We start from the raw sequence: 25,972 nt of genomic DNA, 5'->3' as shown, positions 1-25,972 counted from the left end.
AAATGAACCCTGAGGGACTCCGCAGGTTGTTTGGTCAGTGACATCATTATTGCATCAATAAGTTTTCCAGACAGCTGCAGTTTAAATTACACAACTTTATTTATAAATTATCATGTCTACATGGGATCTGTCAGTTTATGCCTCCTTCACAAGATCAAGTCAACCTGCAGAGACACATTGACAGAAAAATGGACGACAGACACTGAAGTTAGATTTTTAGATTGAAACAGACACTTCATGTTCACATTAAACTCCAACATGACATCAGCTGTTAGTAAGTCACATGTCTTTTCTCCAGTCCAGGAAATAAAACAGCATTTTACCATCTGTAAGAAGAGACTAATAAAGTAAAAAAACACAATCACTGTTTGTATTTATGGTTCATATGTGACAAACAGCATCAAATATAAACCACCTGCATCAACTTTCCGACGTCCTGCGTGATTCATGTGAAACTGTCGTATTCAGGACGTCAGGCCTCAGTGAGGATGCAGGTTTCTGGTTCAGAGCCGTGTGAACTTTAACATACTCTTCAAGAACCGAACCTTTATAATAAGGGGTAGAGCTCCAGAGTGGAGTGATAGTTTGAGGGACATCATCTGAATAGTTGTACGAGGACACACTGTGACACGGGTTAATTATTTCATCAACTCCAGTTATCTGGCTTTATTTTCTTCAGATAATGAAATAAATAAATCATAATCTTGAGATAACGGCATTAAAACACGTTGTTGAGGGCACGGCCGCTCTCAAGCATGCTCAGATCTAACTGATCTTTTTATTTTCCATGTTTGGTCATTGATGATTTCTGTGCTTGCTGAAAACTTGTAGCGTCAGACGGTGACTCAGTTTGAGGGAGCTGCTCAATGTTAACGTTAGTCAGACTGTTTTCTCTGACTGTTACATCATCTGTTGATTCAGACAGCCTGACAGTCTGAGCTGAGGGCTGAAGGTACACTAAGGCACAGGTGGCTCTGACACGTATGAATTGAACATGCTGACAGTGAACTTTACAAACATTCATGTGACATTAAAAAAGAAACGACTCACTCAATATAAAGATTAGTTATAAATCTAAAATTAAAATGACGTCACTATATCTTCTGTCTGAGTGAAACATTAATACAATGACACACTAACTACACACTTTAACTTCCTGTACAGAGAGGCCGCCTCGGTACCGAGAGGGTCTGAGTCCTGTTCAAACACTCTTCAGATCTCCTCCCTCCCTTCCTTCACCTCCTTCTTTCCTCTAGGAAACATTAGACCTGTTTCCACTGAAGAAGTTCCTGGTACTATTTGGGGGGCAGGAACTACAACAGGAACGTCCTCTCGCTCGGCCCTCTCAACCGCCGTGTCTCCACTGAGAGAGCGGAGTAGGAAGAAGGTTCCTGTAAAGTTACTGGGCTCTGGATGTGATGTAATCGTTGTGCGACCATTTTGACCGGGTCGACGTAGGGACGCAGCTATCGCTGTTAGCCGATAGCGGTGTCTGTAATAACTCAGTAAACTCACAAAGTGGCCCGTGAAAAAAATATTTTTTCCAGCGGATGTCTTAGTTACAACATGATTGAGCTAACTGGAGTAGTTTCATGTCGTTTCCGACAGCAGGAGGCTTTTAACAGATGACGTCCTGATGTTAGCTTTGCTGCTGCTGTTAGCTGTCCCTGTCAGCTGATGCTTTCTAGACATTGTGATTTCCCAAAACTGAATAAATACCACACATAGCAACACAAAACTGCTTTGCTAGCTCAATCATGTAACTAAGATATCCGCCGGAAAAAAATATGTTTTTCACAGACTGGTTCTTGAGTTTGTTGCGGTGGTAGCTATATGAGCGAGCTAACTCTCGTCTGCTGAGTTTTAAAAATGCCGGCTATTTCGTTGCTTTCTGTTGACGTCACATTTCGCCTTGAGTACATCCAATCAGCACCAAGTAATCCCCAAGCCCCAGCCAGGAGTTTTTCGGGGCCGTTCTGAGTACCTACTCCGAGGCAGGGACTTGTTTAGCCCCTGTAAAAGTTCCGGAACTCTGTCCTTCAGAGGTGGTTTCTGCGGTGGAGACACGCACCAACGGCCCCGGCCCCGTAAAATTGCCCCAAAGTTCCTGCGGTGGAAACGGGCCTATTAATGAACCTGCAGAACCTCATCTGTCCAGATAAAACCTGCAGAGCTTTATCGGTCCACAGATGACATCTCCTCTCAGAAACTGATTCCAGGATCGTTAAATTGAAACCAGTAAAGTTCTCTATCTGACACCTTCAGTTCTTCTTCTCCATCTGACCCCCATCAGCTGACTGAAAGGTTTCAGACGCCACTGATGTTCTGATGTTTTGGTGGCGACTCCTTTAAACACATCACGCTGGACGTCACTACAGAAGGTACGGGCTGCAGCTTCTGCGGCAGCTTGACGATCACAAGTGACATTAAACCAAAAAACACTTCCAGTGAACCAAACAGGTTTTTCTCTAGATGTGGGTGGACACAGGACACAACACTAGGGTTGTTTCCAAACTGCTGGGGGCGGGGTAATTTTGGGCAATACTTTAAACTCAGATCTCCCATCAACGAAGCCCTGATTGGTTCACTGTTCTTACATCACTAAGTGAATCTATGGTGATTCAGATGCCTGGAATCCCGTCAGGTTAAAAACCTTTGCATAGTCATTCCCTTTCTTTTCGTTGGACGGCTAAATTTGAATATGACCTCATGTTGTGTCGATTATGCCAACGTTGAAACTTTCATCCGTCAAATAATTTTTGAACCATTGGGGAGGGGCTTATGGTTTTATTCTGGCTGAGGGGCGGGGCTTACATGGTTTTATTTTGGATTTATTTTACTGCAGATCTTCAAACATGTTTTCTTTAAAAATTTCCAAAAGGACTCGTTTATCAGCCGAAACTCTAAAAACAGAAATTATTGTTGGATTTTCAAATTTCCAACGGTCCTTGAACACATCATGTGATGAATGCGTCCATCATTAAAGACAAGAAAAACAGATCTGATGTTAAAACAGTCTACATCTTCTTTAAAATTTTTCCCAAAAAAACCCTCATTTATTGGTGGAGGGCAGAGTCACACTGCTGCTCCGCCCCCTCCTCTGGTAAATGAAGAAAAGTCCCTAACTGAAACCCTGTTTGTGCGACACACTGTTGTTCTGCTGTTTCTGATGTAACTTCCTGTTTCAGCTTCTTCTCCATGAAACAGGTGAACCCTTTGGATGTCTGCGGTTTTCAGATCGTACGTCATCACAGCAGGAAGTTGGGGGGAAGAGTCTGTGTGGCGTCCTGAAACAGGCTCCTGCTTTTACAGCAGCTGGTTGTGCAACAACAGCAACTTTTCTAACCTCACTACAGATTAAACATCACTTCCTGTACAGACAGGAAGCTGCAGGGGAAACACTGTGTCCACAGAGGATATCACACACATGGAGACTCTGAAGGAGGACGAGAGGACAGAGAGACAGACAGATGGTCTACAAGTGTTCTGGAGGAGGAGGAGCTTTGGACAGAGGACAAGTTAACACTGAGGATGATGATGATGAAGGGTCAAACAAAGGACTGACTCATGGACGAGGACATGGTGGACTGAAGGTTACAAAGGGACCTATGTCTCTAGCTGGAGATGGACAAGATGGCTGACGTCTCTTTAGCCTTGTCGAAGAAGATGGACGTCTCATTGGCTGCCTTCAGTTTGACCTGGGCGGAGCTTGGCAAGCCCTGAGTGGTGGTTGGCTGACACTCCTGACAGCAGCAGCAGCAACAGTCCATGAAGGCCTGTCCCAGAGCCTGAAGACACAGAGACACCTGGGTCAGGGACCAATTAGAGGACATCTCAGGGACCAATCAGAGGACATCTCAGTGACCAATCTGAGGGTCTCAGTGACCAATCAGAGGACTTCTGTCTGAGAACATCTCTGTGACCAATCAGAGGACTTCTGTCTGAGAACATCTCTGTGACCAATCAGAGGACTTCTGTCTGAAAACGTCTCTGTGACCAATCACAGGACATCTGAGGGATCAATCAGAGGATGTCTCAAGGACCAATCAGAGGATGTCTCAGGGACCAATCAGGGGACGTCTCTGTGACCAATTAGAGGTTGTCTGAGGGACCAGTCAGAGGATGCCTCGGGAACCAATCAGAGGACGTCTCAGGGACCAATCAGTGGACGTCTCTGTGACCAATCAGAGGACGTCTCAGGGACCAATCAGAGGACGTCTCAGGGATCAATCAGAGGACATCTCAGGGATCAATCAGAGGACATCTGAGGGATCAATCAGAGGACGTCTCAGGGACCAATCAGAGGACGTCTCAGGGACCAATCAGAGGACGTCTCAGGGACCAATCAGAGGACGTCTCAGGGATCAATCAGAGGACGTCTCAGGGACCAATCAGAGGATGTCTCAGGGACCAATCAGGATGTCTTTCTGACCAATCAGAGGACGTCTCAGGGATCAATCAGAGGACATCCGAGGGATCAATCAGAGGACGTCTCAGGGATCAATCAGAGGACATCTCAGGGACTAATCAGAGAATGTCTCAAGGACCAATCAGAGGACACCTCAGGGACCGATCAGAGGATGCCACAGGGACCAGTCAGAGGACATCTCAGGGACCAATCAGGGGATGTCTCTGTGACCAATTAGAGGTTGTCTGAGGGACCAGTCAGAGGACGCCTCGGGAACCAATCAGAGGACGTCTCAGGGACCAATCAGAGGACGCCTCGGGAACCAATCAGAGGACGCCTCAGGGACCAATCAGAGGACATCTCAGGGACCAATCAGAGGACATCTCAGAGACCAATCAGAGGACGTCTCAGAGACCAATCAGAGGACGTCTCAGAGACCAATCAGAGGACGTCTCAGGGATCAATCAGAGGACATCTCAGGGACCAATCAGAGGACATCTCAGAGACCAATCAGGATGTCTTTCTGACCAATCAGAGGACGTCTCTGTGACCAATCAGAGGACGTCTCAGGGACCAATCAGACGTGTCATCTCAGTGACCAGTTAATGACCATGTGACCATCTCATCCATTAACCACGTGACTTACCTTACACAGACACAGCAGCAGCACCGGTGTCACTGATGACTTAAAGAACAACAGGAAGTGATGCAGCAGAGTCAGCATGGTGGCCGTGTCCTCGGACACCGTAATGTGCGTGTAGGCCAGCGTGATGTTGCAGACGTGTTCGGGAAGAGCGCAGACACCGTAAACCACCGCTAAGGCCAACAGTGTGCAGTTGAGCTGGCGCTCAACCGCCTGGTGCTGCTGGCGCTTCTGATTGGAGGAGCGGTCGTCTTGGTTACGTTGCTTCTGGGTGGAACTTGAGTCGTTGTTGACGTTACGCGTGGCCATCTGGCAGAGAATGGTGAAGAGGATGGGGAGGCAGAAGTAGCAGCCGAAACACCACCACATACGACCCTGGGACAGAGTCCAGCAGTAATCTGATTACTTACAGTCATACTTTGTGGTACTTCAGTTGTTCATAATAATACGAGTCGTCATATGACAGTTCGTATGATATCTTAAATTAACACCTCTGCATATTTGGAAAATAATCACGGTCAGGCCTCGTCTTCGAGTAAAGTTTTGTACGTAACGCCACGTGACAATGTGGCGACTTATGTTACACCAACTCAAACGTCGCGTGCCGATGCGACAGCGTACGTTACAACTACTCAAACATCACTTCATGATGACGTATGTTACAATGAATCAAACGTCATGTACCAATGTGACAACATATGTTACAACTCAAACATCACGTGACTGTGACGATTTACGTTACAACTCAAACGTCACGTGACAATTTGACAACATATGTTACAACAACTTAAACATCTCGTTACGATGTGACGATTTACGTTACAGTAACTCAAACAAATGTTACAATAGCTCTAACGTCATTTTCCCAAGTGACAACTTACGTTATAACAAATCAAACGTCAAGTGACAATGTGACGACATACATTACAACAACTCAAATGTCATGTGACAATGTGACGACATCTGTTACAACAACTCAAACGTCATGTGACGACATACGTTACAACAACTCAAACATCGCATGACGATGTGACGACATAGGTAACCACAACTCAAACGTCATGTGGTGATGTGATGACATACATTACAACAACTCAAACATCACATGATGTACATTACAACTCAAATGTCACGTGATGATGTGACGATGTGACGATGTACATTACAATAACCTAGACTTCACTTGGTTTTGTATGATCACCAGTCTTGTGGGGTGAAGTCCTGTGTCAGTTTGATCCAACCTGCCTCGCTAAAATGAAATCAAATCTAAAATAACAGGTTTTTAAAAGTGATGTCAAAGACGAGTGTGTGTGTGTGTGTGTGTGTGTGTGTGTGTGTGTGACTCAGTGTGTCTCAGTGTGTGTCTCAGTGTGTGTGTTGTGTCCTCACCTGGTGGTACCTGAGCAGCAGAGAGTGGAGGGAGTCGGGCAGGTAGAGGGACAGAGGGGAGGAGGGGGTGATGGTGCAAGAGTCGACCAGCCGGCCAGTGGATGGGGACACGGCCTGGCTAAGCTGCCACAGGAAGATTTCGGGGCTGGACAACAGCAGGGCGGCGAGCCACACCAGCAGCAGCTTCAGCAGCACCGTGCGGCAGCGCTCCACCCGCCGGGCCTTCGGCTGGGATGAGGAGGTAGCGGCGTGGAAACGATCGATGCCCAGAGCACAGAGGGTGAAGGAGGTGATGCCCAGAGACACGGCCTGCAGAAATGAGGAGGAGGAGAGCGATGATGAAGGTCAGAGATGTCAGAATGTTTTAATCAAACCTGATAATCTGATCTCATTAAAATTGTCAGGACTCAAAGACGTAGTTCAGTTTTTAAATATCCTTCTGTTACTCTGGTTCTTCTCTGTGAACCAACAGCAGTAGTAAAGAAGCCTGTCAGTGAACAGTCTGAGTTAGCTTCACTTACATGGTGCATTCACTGACGTTAGCGTTAGCATCAGGTGTGTTACCTCATTTTGTCTTTTTTCCACTGTGACTTCACTTTACATACGTGTTCCTATAATGTGTCTGAGATGAAGAGATACAGTCTGCGTTACCACAGAGTTTCAAATGCCACTGTCTTGCCATCCAACACGTTACATCCTCCTGATGTTTGTACATGTCACTGAACTTGATATAAATCAGCCTGTAACTCTGTGAGGGTGGTGTTCATGGTGAAGGAAGGTTCTCTGGATGTTCCAACAGTCTCTCTTGTTTTAGAAAAAAATCATCTTTAGAAACCAAAAACTGACCTCGGTTAATTTAACCTGGATGTTGTTTGATCATCATGTTAACTTCGCAGCATTCCAGAGTTTTAATAACTTACAGAAACATTGTGTACAACAATCAATCAATCAATCAATCAATTTTATTTATAAAGCCCAATATCACAAATCACAATTTGCCTCACAGGGCTTTACAGCATACGACATCCCTCTGTCCTTATGACCCTCACAGCTGATCAGGAAAAACTCCCCAAAAAACCCTTTAACGGGGAAAAAACGGTAGAAACCTCAGGAAGAGCAACTGAGGAGGGATCCCTCTTCCAGGACGGACAGACGTGCAATAGATGTCGTACAGAACAGATCAGCATGATAAATTAACAGTAATCCACATGACACAATGAGAGAGAGAGAGAGAGAGAGAGAGAGAGATGCAGGACAGACAATAATGACAGTAGCTTACAACAACATTAATGAAAGTAATAATATTATAGTTATAGTTCTGGCTACTGTGGTACAATATGTTGAAAGTATGTATTAATATCTGACAGTATACATGTGTGACAATAATCATATGTGTATAATAACAGTAGAAGTATAACTAATGACTAATGATGGCAGCAGCAGCAGGAGGCATCTGGCAGGACCACGGCAGCAGCACAACCACACATGTCACGCTGTCCAGGCACCGCTGTGATATGAGTTAATCTGAGAGACAGTGGAGCACAAAGGCTCCGGAGAAGAAGCCGAGTTAGTGACATCCAGAATGGCCGGGTTAGCAAGATGCAGTAATAGGATACGAGAGAGAGAGAGAGAGAGAGAGAGAGAGAAGGAGAGAAGGTGCCCGGTGTATTATAGGGGGGTCCTCCGGCAGACTAGGCCTAAATCAGCCTAACTAGGGGCTGGTACAGGGCAAGCCTGAGCCAGCCCTAACTATAAGCTTTATCAAAGAGGAAAGTCTTAAGTCTAGTCTTAAATGTGGAGACGGTGTCTGCCTCCCGGACCGTAACAGGAAGATGATTCCACAGGAGAGGAGCCTGATAGCTGAAGGCTCTGGCTCCTGATCTACTTTGGAGACTTTAGGGACCACGAGTAACCCTGCGTTCTCAGAGCGCAGTGTTCTGGTGGGATAATATGGCACTATGAGCTCTCTAAGATATGACGGAGCTTGACCATTTAGAGCTTTATAAGTTAACAGTAGGATTTTAAATTCAGTTCTGGATTTTACAGGGAGCCAGTGCAGAGAAGCTAAAACAGGAGAAATATGATCTCGTTTCTTAGTTCCTGTTAGTACACGTGCTGCTGCATTCTGAATTAGCTGGAGAGTTTTTAAGGACTTACTAGAGCTACCTGATAATAGAGAGTTACAGTAATCCAGCCTAGAGGTAACAAACGCGTGGACCAATTTTTCTGCATCTTTTCGGGTCAGGATAGGCCTAATTTTCACAATATTACGCAGATGAAAAAATGCAATCCATGAGGTTTTAAATGAGAAATAAAAGACAAATCTTGATCAAATATTACTCCGAGGTTTCTTACGGTAGTGCTAGAGGCCAGAGCAATGCCATCTAGAGAAACTATGTCATCAGATAAAGAGTCTCTGAGTTGTTTGGGGCCAAGAACAATAACTTCAGTTTTGTCTGAATTTAACATCAGGAAATTGGTGCTCATCCAGGTTTTTATGTCTTTAAGGCAGTTATGGAGTTTAGTTAATTGATTACTTTCTTCTGGCTTCATCGATAAATACAACTGAGTATCATCCACATAACAATGGAAATTTACAGAGTGATTTCTAATGATGTTACCTAAAGGAAGCATATATAGAGTAAATAGGATTGGTCCGAGCACAGAACTCATGGAACTCCAAAACAAACTTTAGTACGTAAGGATGATTCATTATGAACATCAACAAACTGAAAACGATCAGATAAATAAGATTTAAACCAGCTTAGTGCAGAACCTTTTAGGCCAATTAAGTGATCCAGTCTCTGCAGTAGAATTTGATGGTCAATAGTGTCAAACGCCGCACTAAGATCTAATAAAACAAGTACAGAGACGAGTCCTTTGTCTGAAGCAATCAGAAGGTCATTTGTAATTTTAACTAGTGCTGTCTCAGTGCTATGATGCACTCTAAATCCTGACTGAAATTCCTCAAATAAATTATTATCCTGGAGAAAATCACAAAGCTAGTCTGCGACTACTTTCTCAAGGATCTTTGACATAAAGGGAAGATTAGATATTGGTCTATAGTTGGCTAACACCTCTGAATCCAGGGTGGGCTTTTTTAGGAGAGGTTTAATTACAGCTACCTTAAAAGACTGTGGTACATAGCCTGTTAATAAGGATATATTGATCATATCTAATATATGAGTGTTAACTATAGGTAAGACCTCCTTAAGTAGCCTAGTTGGGATGGGGTCTAAGAGACACGTTGATGATTTAGATGAAGAAATCACTGCGGTCAATTCTTGAAGAGAAATTGGGGAGAAGCAATCTAAATATATATTAGATTTTACAGCTGTGTTTGAGGTTAGATAGGTACTATCTGAGGACAGGAGGTCATGAATTTTGCCTCTAATAGTTAGAATTTTGTCATTAAAAAAGCTCATAAAATCATTACTGCTAAGGGCTAAAGGAATACAAGGCTCAATAGAGCTCTGACTCTCAGTCAGCCTGGCTACAGTGCTGAAAAGAAACCTGGGGTTGTTCTTATTGTCTTCTATTAATGCTGACTAATAGTTTGCTCTGGCATTGCGGAGGCCACTCTTATAAGTTTTGAGACTGTCTGCCCAGATTAAATGAGATTCTTCCAGTTTGGTTAATCGCCAATTCCTTTCAAATTTTCGCGATATTTGTTTTAACTTACGGGTTTGAGAGTTATACCACGGAGTGAACTTTCTTTGCTTTGTTAACTTCTTTTTAAGAGGAGCTACAGAGTCAAGTGTTGTTCGCAGCGAGCCTACGGCGCTATCGACAAAATGATCAATTCGGGAGAGGTTAAAGTCGGCACGGGAAACCTCTGTTACTGAAGGACTTGGTATTGAATTTAAAGACGGAGTAATCTTTTCCTTAAATTTTGCGACAGCACTATCTGATAAACATCTAGTATAGTAACTGTTGCTGAGTGGTGTGTAATCGAGTAAAAAGAAATCAAAAGTAATCAGATAATGATCCGATAGCGAGGGATTCTGTGGAAAGTCTGTTAGGTTATCAATTTCAATTCCATACGTCAGAACTAGATCGAGGGTATGGTTAAAACAGTGAGTAGGTTCATGTACAGCCTGACTGAAGCCAATGGAGTCTAATAATGAGATAAACGCGGTAGCCAGGGAGTCATTATCAACGTCGACATGAATGTTAAAATCACCTACAATAATAACTTTATCTGATTTAAGAACTAAACTGGATAAAAACTCTGAGAATTCAGATACAAATTCAGAATACGGGCCAAGAGCACGGTACACTATAACAAATAAAAGTGGCTGCGAGGTTTTCCAGGTCGGATGTAAAAGACTAAGAACGAGGCTTTCAAATGAATTATAATCTAGTTTAGGTTTAGGACTGATTAACAGACTAGAGTTAAAAATGGCTGCAACTCCCCCTCCTCGGCCGCTGCCTCGAGGAATGTGGGTATTACTATGACTGGGAGGAGTGGACTCATTTAGACTGACATATTCATCTGGACACAGCCAGGTTTCAATGAGACTGAGTAAATCAATATGATTATCTGATATTAATTCGTTTACTAACACTGCTTTAGACGATAGAGACCTGATATTTAACAGTCAGCATTTAATTCTCCTGTTTTGTCTTTCTGTCACAGAAGAGGTTTTAATTTTTATGAGGTTGTTATGCACAACTGCTCTTTGTTTAATTTTAGATTTAAATAATTTAGGTGGTCGGGGGACAGACACCGTTTGTATAAAACTATGAAAACTATGGCTGGGTAACTGAACTACAAGCTCAGAGAGGCGTATAGGACTGTGACTCCGAGTCCTGAACTCAACTCTGGGTTGTCAGGGATTTAAATTACTAGGCAAGGCAAGGCAAGGCAATTTTATTTATACAGCACCATTCATACACAAGGCAATTCAGTGTGCTTTACAAGAGAAATACGTTAAGATAAAACATTAAAGGAACAATAGATCATTAAAAACAAAAGCTAAAAGCAAGAAAAACAGTGCAGAAAATGCATTTAAAAAGCAAACATAAAGCAGACAAATATAAAAACAATAGCTACAGATTATCCTAACAATAAGTTACATATCTAGTTCACTGGTAAGCTGCAGTAAATAGTAATGTTTTAAGCCCTGATTTAAATGAATTGACAGTTTCAGCCGACCTCAGATATTTTGGAAGTTTGTTCCACAGGCGGGGAGCATAGAAACTAAAGGCTGCTTCACCTTGTTTGGTTTTGATCCTGGGAACACTGAGTAAACCTGTTCCAGATGATCTGAGGGGTCTGGATGCTTCATAACGTACAAGTATATCAGAGATGTATTTAGGCCCGAGACCATTTAGTGATTTATAGACAAGTAACAAGATTTTAAAGTCTATCCTTTGACACACAGGAAGTCAGTGCAGTGATTTAAGCACTGGTGTGATGTGCTCCACTCTCTTGGTGTTGGTGAGGACTCTGGCAGCAGCGTTCTGGATGAGCTGCAGTTGTCTGATTGATTTTTTACTCAGGCCTGTAAAGACACCAATACTAATAAAATTTGCCAGGCTCCTAGAAATGAGAGCAGCTCCATCCAAAGTGGGATGAATGCCGTCTCTCCTAATAAGACCAGGTTTTCCCCAGAAAATTTGCCAATTATTAACAAAACCCACATCGTTTGCTGGACACCACCTGGACAGCCAGCGATTAAATGATGACATGTGGCTAAACATGTCATCACTGGTCAGATTTGGGAGGAGTCCAGAGAAAACTACAGAGTCCGACATAGTTTTTACATATTCACACACCGAGGCAATATTAATTTTAGTGACCTCCAATTGGCGTAACCAGGTGTCACTGCCGCCGACGTGAATAACAATCTTACTGAATCTACGTTTAGCTTTAGCCAGCTTCACGTTTCTCAGAATAGAGCTGCCAATAACCAGAGTTTTATCCTCAGCGGGTGTGTCGCTGAGTGGGGTAAAGCGGCTGGAAACGTGAACAGGCTGGTGGTGAGCCGTGGGCTTCGGCTTGGAGCTACACTTCTCCCGGACAGTTACCCAGCCTCCTGGCTGCACGGGGGTTCCCAGAGGACCACTAGCAGAGGCTATGCTATGTGGCTCCGTACCGGCTACAGGGGGCTGGCTAACTACTGCAGCTACTGAATGGTTTTCCATGGTGCGGAGCCGCGCTTCTAATTCACTAAGCCTCGCCTCCAACACAGCAAATAAGCTACACTTGTTACAATTACCACTGTCGCTAAAGGAGGCAGAGGCATAACTGAACATTTGGCACACCGAGCAAAAAAGAGCAGAGGGAGAAGCCATCGCTAACTGTTAAGCTAATGTAGCTACCAAGGCTAGTAATGTGCAAACAACAACTAAGAGATTAGCAAGAAAGTCGTAAAAGGAGGAGAGCTATAAGTGCTTAAACAGAACTAGTGTGGGTTAAGACTTGGAGTAGATGTTAAGAAACTGAGGTGAGAAAAGCAGAAAGCAGGCTAGTAGAATTCACTAAAGCAGCACAGAGACGCTGTCACAGAAAACACCGGAAATGTCACAACATGCTTATCGCAATACGATGCACTTCACCTTCTCCCCGCTCTCTGTCCTTTATCTCTGTCTCCACAGTGCTGATTGTTCTCAACACAAATTTATGTTTCCTCGGATGACCCGCCCTACTCTCCCTTACTCAGCCTCTGATTGGCTTACACTGACATTGTTACCCTAACCCTGACTAATCCCATTCCTCATGTCTAAACCTAACCAACCCACCCAACAAAGGCAACAAGAAGCAGCCAATCAGAGGGGGAGGAGGGTAGGCTCCTAAAACTGTCGGTGAACAGAAAGTCAAGGCTGAAGTCGTGTAGCATGCACGAGGTAAAGGTGGCTGCAGTAGCATCATAGAGGCAGAACAGCGAGATCTTTACATCTGTTACACAGCACAAAGACACATCTGATTCTCTGGTAGTGATTCATATATGTCGCAGACGACGAGTTCCACCCTCAGTGTTTGTTTGAGTCTGTTCAGAGATTTTCCTGCCTGGTCTCAGGTCAGTTTTAAATGATGTGTCTCTGTTGCTTTATTTTATATTTGTTTTAAAGTCAACCAACAGGCCCAAACCAACAATGTGTTAGCGCGTCTCTCAATACTGTCTGACTTCCTGTCTGACTTCCTATCAGTGGCTCTGATCTCCAAACCCAGTGGTTCCTGCTGAAGACACAGATCTTTAAAATATATAGTTTGATTCATATAAAAAGGCTCAGTGAATTCCTAAAATGCTGATGAATAAAGTAATAGACCCCAGGTGACGTTCTTAATCCTTTTGTTTTAATCCAACTACTGACCTGACAGAACAGTTTTATTAGATTAAAACCAGCACTGCTCACAGTAAACTGCACCATGGACACTTTAGGGATACTATGGACACTTTATGGACACCACTATGAGCATTGCTGTCCCCCATGTTGTTGTTTATTTGCACATTCAATATTCACTTTGCACTAACTATGTTCACTTTAATCCATTGCTCACTTTATATCCACTGCTCATTGTTATTATTATTATTATTATTATTGTTATTGTTATTGTTATTATTATCATTATTTATTGCTATTTCCTGTATTTTTTTGTACTTTTTTCTCCCCTAACCCTAACCCATCAATAAAGGTGTATCTTATCTTATCTTATCTTATCTTATCTTATCTTATCTTAATAGCAACTGAGGAGGGATCCCTCTTCCAGGACGAACAGACGTGCAATAGATGTCATACAGAACAGATCAACATGATAAAGTAACAGTAATCCATATGACACAATGAGACAGAGAGAGAGAGAGACAGAGACAGAGACAGATGCAGGACAGACGGTAATGACAGTAGCTTACAACAACATTAATGAAAGTAATAATATTATAGTTATAGTTCTGGCTACTGTGGTACAATATGTTGAAAGTATGTATTAATATCTGACAGTATACATATGTGACAATAATCATATGTGTATAATAACAGTAGAAGTATGACTAATGATAACAGCAGCAGCAGGAGGCATCTGGCAGGACCACGGCTTTTGTTACCTCTAGGCTGGATTACTGTAACTCTCTATTATCAGGTAGCTCTAGTAAGTCCTTAAAAACTCTCCAGCTAATTCAGAATGCAGCAGCACGTGTACTAACAGGAACTAAGAAACAAGATCATATTTCTCCTGTTTTAGCTTCTCTGCACTGGCTCCCTGTAAAATCCAGAATTGAATTTAAAATCCTACTGTTAACTTATAAAGCTCTAAATGGTCAAGCTCCGTCATATCTTAGAGAGCTCATAGTGCCATATTATCCCACCAGAACACTGCGCTCTGAGAACGCAGGGTTACTCGTGGTCCCGAAAGTCTCCAGAAGTAGATCAGGAGCCAGAGCCTTCAGCTATCAGGCTCCTCTCCTGTGGAATCATCTTCCTGTTACGGTCCGGGAGGCAGACACCTTCTCCACATTTAAGACTAGACTTAAGACTTTCCTCTTTGTTAAAGCTTATAGTTAGGGCTGGCTCAGGCTTGCCTTGTACCAGCCCCTAGTTAGGCTGACTAATACACCGAGCACCTTTTCTCCTTCTCTCTCTCTCTCCCTTGCTAACACTCATGTCCTGTTACTGCATCTTGCTAACTCGGTCGTATTGCATGTCACTAACTTGGCCATTCTGCATGTCACTAACTTGGCCATTCTGGATGTCACTAACTCGGCTTCTTCTCCGGAGCCTTTGTGCTCCACTGTCTCTCAGATTAACTCATATCACAGCGGTGCCTGGACAGCGTGACGTGTGTGGTTGTGCTGCTGCCGTGGTCCTGCCAGATGCCTCCTGCTGCTGCTGCCATCATTAGTCATTAGTCATACTTCTACTGTTATTATACACATATGACTATTGTCACACATAACGTATACTGCCAGATATTAATACATACTTTCAACATATTGTATCACAGTAGCAGAACTATAACTATAATATTATTACTTTCGTTAATGTCGTTGTAAGCTACTGTCATTACCTGCATCTCTCTCTCTCTCTCTCTCTCTGTCTCATTGTGTCATACAGATTACTGTTAATTTATTATGCTGATCTGTTCTGTACGACATCTATTGCACGTCTGTCCGTCCTGGAAGAGGGATCCCTCCTCAGTTGCTCTTCCTGAGGTTTCTACCATTTTTTCCCCGTTAAAGGGTTTTTTGGGGAGTTTTTCCTGATCAGCTGTGAGTGTCCTAAGGACAGAGGGTTGTAAAGCCCTGAAAGGCAAATTGTAATTTGTGATATTGGGCTTTATAAATAAAATTGATTGATTGATTGATCTACATCATCTACGTCTTCATCTACATCTTCATCTAGATCATCTACGTCTTCATCTACATCATCTACGTCTTCATCTACGTCTTCATCTACATCATCTACATCTTGATCTACATCATCTACATCGTCATCTGCGTTTTCGTCTATGTCTTCTTCTACATCATCTACGTCTTCATGTACCTCGTCTACGTCTTCATCTACATCATCTACGTCTTCATCTACCTTTCCATCTAGATCATCTACGTCTTCATCTACATCTTCGTTTATGTCTTCATCTACATCATCTACGTCTTCATGTACATCTTCATCTATGTCTTCATCTTCATCTACATCTTCATCTACGTCATCATCTACTCCTTTATCTACATCATCTACGTCTTCATCTACGTCTTCACCTAGATCATCTACATCTCCATCTACATCTTCATCTATGTCTTTATCTACATCTACGTCCTCATCTACATCTTCATCTACGTCTTCATCTACATCTTCATCGATGCCTTCATCTACATCTCCATCTACGTCTTCATCTAGATCATCTACGTCTTTGTCTACGTCTTCGTCTATGTCATCATCTAAATCATCTACGTCTTCATCTACATCTTCATCTATGTCTTCATCTACCTCTTCATCTATGTCGTCATCTACATCATCTACATCTTCATCTACATCTTCATCTAGATCATCTATGTCTTCATCTACCTCTTCGTCTATGTCGTCATCTACATCTCCATCTACGTCTTCATCTAGATCATCTACGTCTTCATCTACGTCTTTGTCTATGTCATCATCTACATCATCTACGTCTTCATCTACATCTTCATCTAGATCATCTACGTCTTCATCTACCTTTTCATCTACCTCTTCGCCTACGTTGTCATCTACATCATCTACGTCTTCATCTAGATCATCAACGTCTTCATCTACGTCTTCGTCTTCATCTACATCATCTACGTCTTCATCTACGTCTTCATCTACATCATCTACATCATCTGCGTCTTCATCTACATCTTCGTCTACATCTTCATCTACATCATCGGTCTTCATGTACATCATCTACGTCTCCATGTACATCTTCATCTACGTCTTCATCTTCATCTTCATCTACATCTTCGTCTACATCATCTACGTCATCATCTACGTCTTCACCTAGATCATCTACGTCTCCATCTACATCTTCATCTACGTCTTCATCTACATCTACGTCTTCATCTAGATCATCTACGTCTTCATCTACCTCTTCGTCTACGTCGTCATCTACATCATCTACATCTTCATCTGTCTTCATCTAGATCATCTTACGTCTTCATCTACGTCTTCGTCTACATCTTCATCTATATCATCTACGTCTTCATCTACGTCTTCATCTAGATCATCTACGTCTTCATCTATCTCTTCGCCTACGTCATCATGTACATCATCTACGTCTTCATCTAGATCATCTACGTCTTCGTCTATGTCTTCGTCTACGTCTTCATCTACATCATCTACGTCTTCATCTACATCTTCATCTACGTCGTCATCTACATCTTCACCTACGTCTTCATATACATCAGCTACATCTTCATCTATGTTGTCATTTACATCTTCACCTACGTCTTCATCTACGTCTTTATCTACATCTTCATCTACATCACATACGTCTTCATCTACGTCTTCATCTACATCATCTACATCTTCATCTACATCTTCAACTTAGACTTTATCTACGTCTTCATCTACGTCTTTATCTAGCCTACGTCTTCATCTACATCTTCATCTTAGACTTTATCTACGTCTTCATCTACGTCTTCATCTTAGACTTTATCTACATCTTCATCTACGTCTTCATCTACGTCTTTATCTAGCCTACATCTTCATCTACATCTTCATCTTAGACTTTATCTACGTCTACATCTACGTCTTCATCTTAGACTTTATGTACGTCTTCATCTATGTCTTTATCTAGCCTACGTCTTCATCTGCATCTTCATCTTTGACTTTATCTACGTCTTCACCTACATCACCTACATCTTCATCTACGTCTTTATCTACATCTTCATCTACATCATCTACGTCTTCATCTACATCTTCACCTATGTCTTCATCTATGCTCTGCTATCTTGCTTTGCCACTGTCTCCAGAGTCAGATCAGTTTGATGTTTGCATGCCCATTACAGAGACAAGTCCAAGACATGTTAGCCTAGCTTAGCACAAAGATTGCAGGTGGAAAGAAAGAGAACAAAATCTAAATCTGTATAAAGAAGAAGAAAAGCTGATCTATCACGTCTGTTCAGCTGAGCAGAGCTGTAATATGGCCGCCACAGACGGAGAGTCACAAATCATACAAACAAAGTTTCACCCCACATTTGTTCCTGTCAAACACTGAAAGCAACAGCAGGATGTTCCAGCAGAGAGAGCAACAGGTTACCATGACAACTGACTCACAGCTTCAGTTTGTGTGACGGCTGTTTGATGAAATCTCCTCAGCACAAAGTCAGAACTAAAACGACAAACAGAGGAGTCCTCTGACCACTGAACCAGACAGAGCAGTGACCCGACAGAGCAGTGATCTGACACAGCAGTTACATGATGGAGCAGTGATCTGACACAGCAGATACATGATGGAGCAGTGATCTGACACAGCAGTGACCTGATGGAGCAGTGACCTGATGGAGCACTGGACTGATGGAGCACTGAACTGAGAAGCAGTTACCTGATAGCGCAGTGACCTAATGGAGCAGTGAACTGATGTAGCAGTGATCTGACAGAGTAGTGACCTAATGGAGCACTGAACTGAGGAGCAGTGACCTGATGGAGCAGTGAACTGAGGAGCAGTGCCCTGATGGAGCAGTGAACTGAGGAGCAGTGACCTGATGGAGCAGTGACCTAATGGAGCAGTGAACTGATGGAGCACTGAACTGATGGAGCACTGAACTGAGGAGCAGTGAACTGATGGAGCAGTAAACCGATGGAGCACTGAACTGAGGAGCAGTGAACTGAGGAGCAGTGACCTGATGGAGCAGTGAACTGATGGAGCAGTGAACTGATGGAGCAGTGACCTGATGGAGCAGTGACCTGGTGGAGCAGTGAACTGATGGAGCAGTGATCTGACACAGCAGTTACATGATGGAGCAGTGATCTGACACAGCAGTGACAAGATGGAGCAGTGACCTAATGGAGCAGTGACCTGATGGAGCAGTGAACTGATGGAGCAGTAAACTGATGGAGCAGTGATCTGACACAGCAGTTACATGATGGAGCAGTGATCTGACACAGCAGTAACATGATGGAGCAGTGACCTAATGGAGCAGTGAACTAATGGAGCAGTGGACTGATGGAGCAGTAAACTGATGGAGCAGTGATCTGACACAGCAGTTACATGATGGAGCAGTGATCTGACACAGCAGTGACATGATGGAGCAGTGACCTAATGGAGCAGTGAACTGATGGAGCAGTGACCTGATGGAGCACTGAACTGATGGAGCAGTGAACTGAGGAGCAGTGACCTGATGGAGCAGTGAACTGATGGAGCAGTAAACTGATGGAGCACTGAACTGAGGAGCAGTGACCTAATGGAGCAGTGAACTGATGGAGCAGTGACCTGATGGAGCACTGAACTGATGGAGCAGTGAACTGAGGAGCAGTGACCTGATGGAGCAGTGAACTGATGGAGCAGTAAACTGATGGAGCAGTGACCTGATGGAGCAGTGACCTAATGGAGCACTGAACTGAGGAGCAGTGACCTGATGGAGCAGTGAACTGATGGAGCAGTGACCTGATGGAGCAGTGAACTGATGGAGCATTGACCTGATGGAGCAGTGAACTGATGGATCACTGAACTGAGGAGCAGTGAACTGATGGAGCAGTGAACTGGTGGAGCACTGAACTGAGGAGCAGTGACCTGATGGAGCAGTGAACTGATGGAGCAGTGACCTGATGCAGCACTGAACTGAGGAGCAGTGACCTGATGGAGCAGTGAACTGATGGAGCACTGAACTGAGGAGCAGTGACCTGATGGAGCACTGAACTGAGGAGCAGTGACCTGATGGAGCAGTGAACTGATGGAGCAGGAAACTGATGGAGCAGTGACCTGATGGAGCAGTAAACTGATGGAGCAGTGAACTGAGGAGCAGTGACCTGATCAAGCAGTGAACTGATGGAGCAGTGACCTGATGGAGCAGTGACCTGATGGAGCAGTGAACTGAGGAGCAGTGAACTGATGGAGCAGTGAACTGATGGAGCAGTGAACTGATCAAGCAGTGAACTGATGGAGCAGTGACCTGATGGAGCAGTGAACTGAGGAGCAGTGAACTGATGGAGCAGTGACCTGAGGAGCAGTGAACTGATGGAGCAGTGACCTGATGGAGCAGTGACCTAATGGAGCAGTGAACTGATGGAGCACTGAACTGAGGTGCAGTGACCTGATGGAGCAGTGAACTGATGGAGCACTGAACTGAGGTGCAGTGAACTGATCAAGCAGTGAACTGATGGAGCAGTGACCTGATGGAGCAGTGACCTGATGGAGCAGTGAACTGACGGAGCAGTGACTTGATGGAGCAATGAACTGAGGAGCAGTGAACTGATGGAGCAGTGAACTGAGGAGCAGTGAACTGAGGAGCAGTGACCTGATGGAGCAGTGAACTGATGGAGCAGTGAACTGAGGAGCAGTGACCTGATGGAGCAGTGACCTGATGGAGCAGTGAACTGATGGAGCAGTGAACATGTCAGAGCACCTGGAGAAAACCCACACTGACATGGGGAGAACATGTCGGAGCACCTGGAGGAAACCCATGCTGACATGGGGAGAACATGTCGGAGCACCTGGAGGAAATCCACGCTGACACGGGGAGAACATGTCGGAGCACCTGGAGGAAACCCACGCTGACACTGGGAAAACATGTCGGAGCACCTGGAGGAAACCCACGCTGACACAGGGAGAACATGTCAGAACACCTGGAGAAAACCCACACTGACACGGGGAGAACATGTCGGAGCACCTGGAGGAAACCCATGCTGACACTAGGGAGAACATGTCGGAGCACCTGGAGGAAATCCACGCTGACACGGGGAGAACATGTCGGAGCACCTGGAGGAAACCCACGCTGACACAGGGAAAACATGTCGGAGCACCTGGAGGAAACCCACGCTGACACAGGGAGAACATGTCAGAACACCTGGAGAAAACCCACACTGACACGGGGAGAACATGTCGGAGCACCTGGAGGAAACCCACGCTGACATGGGGAGAACATGTCGGAGCACCTGGAGGAAACCCACGCTGACACGGGGAGAACATGTCGGAGCACCTGGAGGAAACCCACGCTGACACAGGGAGAACATGTCGGAGCACCTGGAGGAAACCCACGCTGACACAGGAAGAACATGTCAGAGCACCTGGAGGAAACCCACGCTGACACGGGGAGAACATGTCGGAGCACCTGGAGGAAACCCACGCTGACACAGGGAGAACATGTCAGAGCACCTGGAGGAAACCCACGCTGACACGGGGAGAACTTGTCGAAGCACCTGGAGGACACCCACGCTGACACAGGGAGAACATGTCAGAGCACCTGGAGGAAACCCACGCTGACATGGGGAGAACATGTCAGAGCACCTGGAGAAAACCCACACTGACACAGGGAGAACATGTCAGAGCACCTGGAGGAAACCCACGCTGACACAGGGAGAACATGTCAGAGCACCTGGAGGAAACCCACGCTGACACGCGGAGAACATGTTTTGATCACCTGGAGGAAACCCACGCTGACACAAGGAGAACATGTCGGACACCTGGAGGAAATCCACACTGACACAGGGAGAACGTGTCGGAGCACCTGGAGGAAACCCACACTGACACAGGGAGAACATAGCGGAGCACCTGGAGGAAACCCACGCTGACACAGGGAGAACATGTTGAAGCACCTGGAGGAAACCCACGCTGACACAGGGAGAACATGTCGGAGCACCTGGAGGAAACCCACGCTGACACAGGGAGAACATGTCAGAGCACCTGGAGGAAACCCACGCTGACACAGGGAGAACATGTCGGAGCACCTGGAGGAAACCCACGCTGACACTGGGAGAACATGTCGGAGCACCTGGAGGAAACCCACGCTGACACAGGGAGAACATGTCAGAGCACCTGGAGGAAACCCACACTGACATGGGGAGAACATGTCAGAGCACCTGGAGAAAACCCACGCTGACACAGGGAGAACATGTCAGAGCACCTGGAGGAAACCCACACTGACACAGGGAGAACATGTCAGAGCACCTGGAGGAAACCCACGCTGACACAGGGAGAACATGTCGGAGTACCTGGAGAAAACCCACACTGACACGGGGAGAACATGTCAGAGCACCTGGAGGAAACCCACGCTGACACAGGGAGAACATGTCTGAGCACCTGGAGGAAACCCACGCTGACACAGGGAGAACATGTCAGGGCACCTGGAGGAAACCCACGCTGACACAGGGAGAAAATGTCGGAGCACCTGGAGGAAACCCACACTGACACGGGGAGAACATGTCAGAGCACCTGGATGAAACCCACGCTGACATGGGGAGAACATGTCGAAGCACCTGGAGGAAACCCACGCTGACACAGGGAGAACATGTCGAAGCACCTGGAGGAAACCCACGCTGACACAGGGAGAACATGTCGGAGCACCTGGAGGAAACCCATGCTGACACAGGGAAAACATGTCGGACACCTGGAGGAAATCCACGCTGACACAGGCAAAACAAGTGGTTCAACATATCAGTACCTTCAACCAACATGTGTCAGCACTGAGAGAATTTCCTGAGAGAATTTTTACAACAAAAAACATCAAGTCGATCACAAGTGGACAGAACTGAATACAACGATCACCAAGACCTGTGACCTGATCACTTCAATTCTTCCTGACATCATTCCACCACAATTCTTTGGTTGCGTAAATACTAATGAGTACTGATGCGTCAGCGATAAGGATGACGTCATCAGTGCAGGACATGGTGGTTGTTTTAGTGAAAGCCTTCTGACTCTCTGTAACCTGCCAATTTTGTGATGAGTTAGACAAAGTGTTGCAAGACCATCCTTCGTCTTTGTCCTGTGTAAAGAGACGTCTTGGATTCTGCTGACAGCGATATCTCTGGCTGTTCCAACACAACCGTGACTGAGGACACAGGTGTGAGTCTCCACCAGGTGTAAACAGGCTCACACACTTCCTCTTCCTCCTAACACACTCCCTCCTCACACACTTCCTCCTCACACACTTCCTCCTCACACACTCCCTCCTCCTCACACACTTCCTCTTCCTCCTCACACACTCCTTCCTCACACACTTCCTCCTCACACACTCCCTCCTCCTCACACACTTCCTCTTCCTCCTAACACACTCCCTCCTCACACACTTCCTCCTCACACACTCCCTCCTCCTCACACACTTCGTCTTCCTCCTCACACACTTCCTCTTCCTCCTCACACACTTCCTCTTCCTCCTCACATACTTCGTCTTCCTCCTCACACACTCCCTCCTCCTCCTCACACACTTCCTCTTCCTCCTCACACACCCCTCCACCCACCTCCATATAAGGCACCATGCGGCAGGTGATGTCACCCAGGATCCTCCTATGGGAGAGCTGGTTTAGGACCACCACAGGAAGGCAGAGCACCAGGACCAGGAAGTCCCAGAATGCCATGCTGGCCAGCAGGTAGTTCCAGGCTGACCTCATGTAGTAGTTGTTCCAGACTATACACATTACCGCCATATTTCCCACCACGCCCACCGCCAGCACCAGGCCGGCCAGGAAGAGGACTGCGTATGCCGCGTACGAGCTGTCTGCCAGCGGGTAGAAGGGGTTGAAGAGTCCCGGGGCGTCGTGGTCAGAGCTGGAGGCGTTTCCATGGAGATTGGTGTTATCATCATGATTATCAGTCTCCCCCGCTCCTACTTTTGTCCCGTTGTCAAACTCAGTGGCCTGTGGCGCTGTCACCGAGTCATTCTCGAAGGATTGGCTGAAAGTGGACTGTTGCTCCTCCTCATCAGCGCCGCGGGCCTGGCGATGGTGCTGGCCCACGTCTAGATCCAGCAGCTCAGGGAGGGGGAGGCTGTGGTTGGGGGCGTCCACGGTCCTGAGCTGCTGCTTGGTGATCCAAAGAGGTTCCAGTTTGACAAGGGAGGAGGGTTGGTCAAGGGCCTCGCTCTGACTGTCATGTTGTCCAACGCTCTTTGCGTCCATGAACAGCAGCGGCAGGCAGAGACACACCCACAGACCAACAGACAAGGCCATGACGCAGGTTTTAACTGTGACAGACAGTTTTAGGATCGGTGTTTGAGCTTTACAAGACGTGATGACAGAATGAAGGTGCAAAATTCTTTCAGAGCTTCAATTAAGTTTCAGAAAATCGTTCCAAAAAAAATCCAAGAACTCAGAACCAGGAGACGAACCCGCAACCTCTCAGATGATGAAAGGTCTAGTTCAGAGTGAGTCAGAGGAAAATCACCAGAGGACAGTGACGTGTTTGGCAAAGTCGCCAATCCAGAAAACAGTTAAATTATACCAGAGTGTCAGCTGTTAGATGTCAAACAGAAAGTTTCTAACTGGTAAAAAAAAAAACGCTGATGTTTGCTGAGACGTCCTCGAGATCTTAAATAAGATTGTAGTCCAGACGAGATGAAGATATCCTCTGAGGTTCTTCTCTTCTCTTGTCTTCTCTTCTCTTCTCTTCTCTTCTCTTCAGGTGTTGTCTCTATAGACTCCAAACTTTCCCACTTTAAAACTGGACTCCGTGTTTCCTGTCCATTTGTCCACACAGGTGTCGGAGCTCCAGGAGAAGGAGGGGGAGCAGGCTGAGGTCTGAGTCCGTGTCAGGGCTGCTGTGTCTGGGCTGCAGGCTGCAGAGAGACTGGGCGTCCTGGAGCTGTGAGGGTCTCTGGGAACCAGCAGCCCTCTGCAACACGGCTGGATGGAGCCTTTGTCAGGATACACACACACTGAAATACACACAGTGACACACACAGTGACAGGCAAACACAAACACATGCATACAAACAAGGTTGGCACACACATACGCACACACACACACAAATACACACATTTGTCTGCACAATCATGCACACATACTTTCTTTTTCTCTTTTTCTCTCTCTCTCACACACACAAACACACACGCGCTCTCTCTCTCTCTCTCTCTCTCTCTCTCTCTCTCTCTCTCTCTCTCTCTCACACACACAAACACACACGCTCTCTCTCTCTCTCTCTCTCTCTCTCTCTCTCTCTTTCAGTCATGCTGCCCTCTAGTGGTGTGATGGTGTTTTTACTGGGAACCAGGTCCGGCATCTCTACGGCCTGTCTCCTGTAATTAACCCTTTAATGTCTTTACATTTTTTATGTCCTCAAGATTGATGAACGTTTTAGACATCCCTTCATACTGTAAAACAGAAAGTAAAAATCCAAATGACAAACATATGTTGGTATAACATTGCTACTACGTAAGTGTGCCAACATGTGTCAGTGCGTCATCATGACGACTAGAAGAAGATAGCAAAGTGTTTTCAGGGAGCTGCTTCCTCACTTGGTCATGTCATTAAGAAATGGCAGTTAACATGAACTGTGGAGGTCAAGCTGAAAACTTTGTGAGAGAGCTGCTCATAGGATTGTTAGAAAGGAAGAGTGGTGGTGCACTGTTCTACTGTGCAGACACACCTGGACAGGTATGACCTTCACAGAAGAGTCATCAGAAGAAAACCTTTCCTGTGTCCTCACCACTGAATTCAGACTCTTGTTTCATCACTGCAGCCAGTGTCTCACTATCACTATCCTCATTCAGATTTTAAGAAGCTGCAAATTATATTCAGCCACAAAATAAGTCTGAAAAGCTGCAAATCAGAACGAAGCACAGAGAGTCGTTGACTAGAGATGATACGCCGTCTCATGGCGGTCACTTCCTGTCAGCGTTACAGATCAGAAGCACAGAGAGTTGTTGACTAGAGATGATACGCCGTCTCATGGTGGTCACTTCCTGTCGACGTTACAGATCAGAAGCACAGAGAGTCGTTGACTAGAGATGATACGCCGTCTCATGGCGGTCACTTCCTGTCGACGTCACAGATCAGAAGCACAGAGAGTCATTGACTAGAGATGATACGCCGTCTCATGGCGGTCACTTCCTGTCAATGTTACAGATCAGAAGCACAGAGAGTCGTTGACTAGAGATGATACGCCGTCTCATGGCGGTCACTTCCTGTCAACGTTACAGAT

The 25,972-nt window shown here is 45.4% G+C and overlaps 1 protein-coding gene across 1 annotated transcript; it reads right to left on the bottom strand.

Moving 5' to 3' along the window:
- Positions 1 to 77: 77 nt before the first annotated feature.
- Positions 78 to 24,705, bottom strand: gpr37l1b (G protein-coupled receptor 37 like 1b). Its single transcript, XM_049582451.1, has 4 exons — positions 23,295 to 24,705; positions 6,441 to 6,749; positions 5,055 to 5,426; positions 78 to 3,788 (listed from the first exon to the last, which is right to left on the bottom strand). The coding sequence occupies exons 1-4, from the start codon at positions 24,000 to 24,002 to the stop codon at positions 3,615 to 3,617; spliced, it is 1,563 nt and encodes a 520-aa protein (XP_049438408.1). The 5' UTR covers positions 24,003 to 24,705; the 3' UTR covers positions 78 to 3,614.
- Positions 24,706 to 25,972: the final 1,267 nt, after the last annotated feature.

This window comes from Epinephelus fuscoguttatus, linkage group LG7, assembly GCF_011397635.1.
Source record: "Epinephelus fuscoguttatus linkage group LG7, E.fuscoguttatus.final_Chr_v1".
Lineage (NCBI taxonomy): Eukaryota > Metazoa > Chordata > Actinopteri > Perciformes > Serranidae > Epinephelus > Epinephelus fuscoguttatus.
This window is presented reverse-complemented; position numbering and strand designations above follow the sequence as displayed.

Excerpts from the sequence above, each read along its gene's own strand:
- gpr37l1b (XM_049582451.1), bottom strand. The coding sequence starts at position 24,002 with ATGGCCTTGTCTGTTGGTCTGTGGGTGTGTCTCTGCCTGCCGCTGCTG. Across the intron at positions 6,750-23,294 it reads GCATGGTGCCTTATATGGAG|GCCGTGTCTCTGGGCATCAC; the intron begins GTGGGTGGAGGG and ends TCATTTCTGCAG. Across the intron at positions 5,427-6,440 it reads TGCTGCTCAGGTACCACCAG|GGTCGTATGTGGTGGTGTTT; the intron begins GTGAGGACACAA and ends ACTCTGTCCCAG.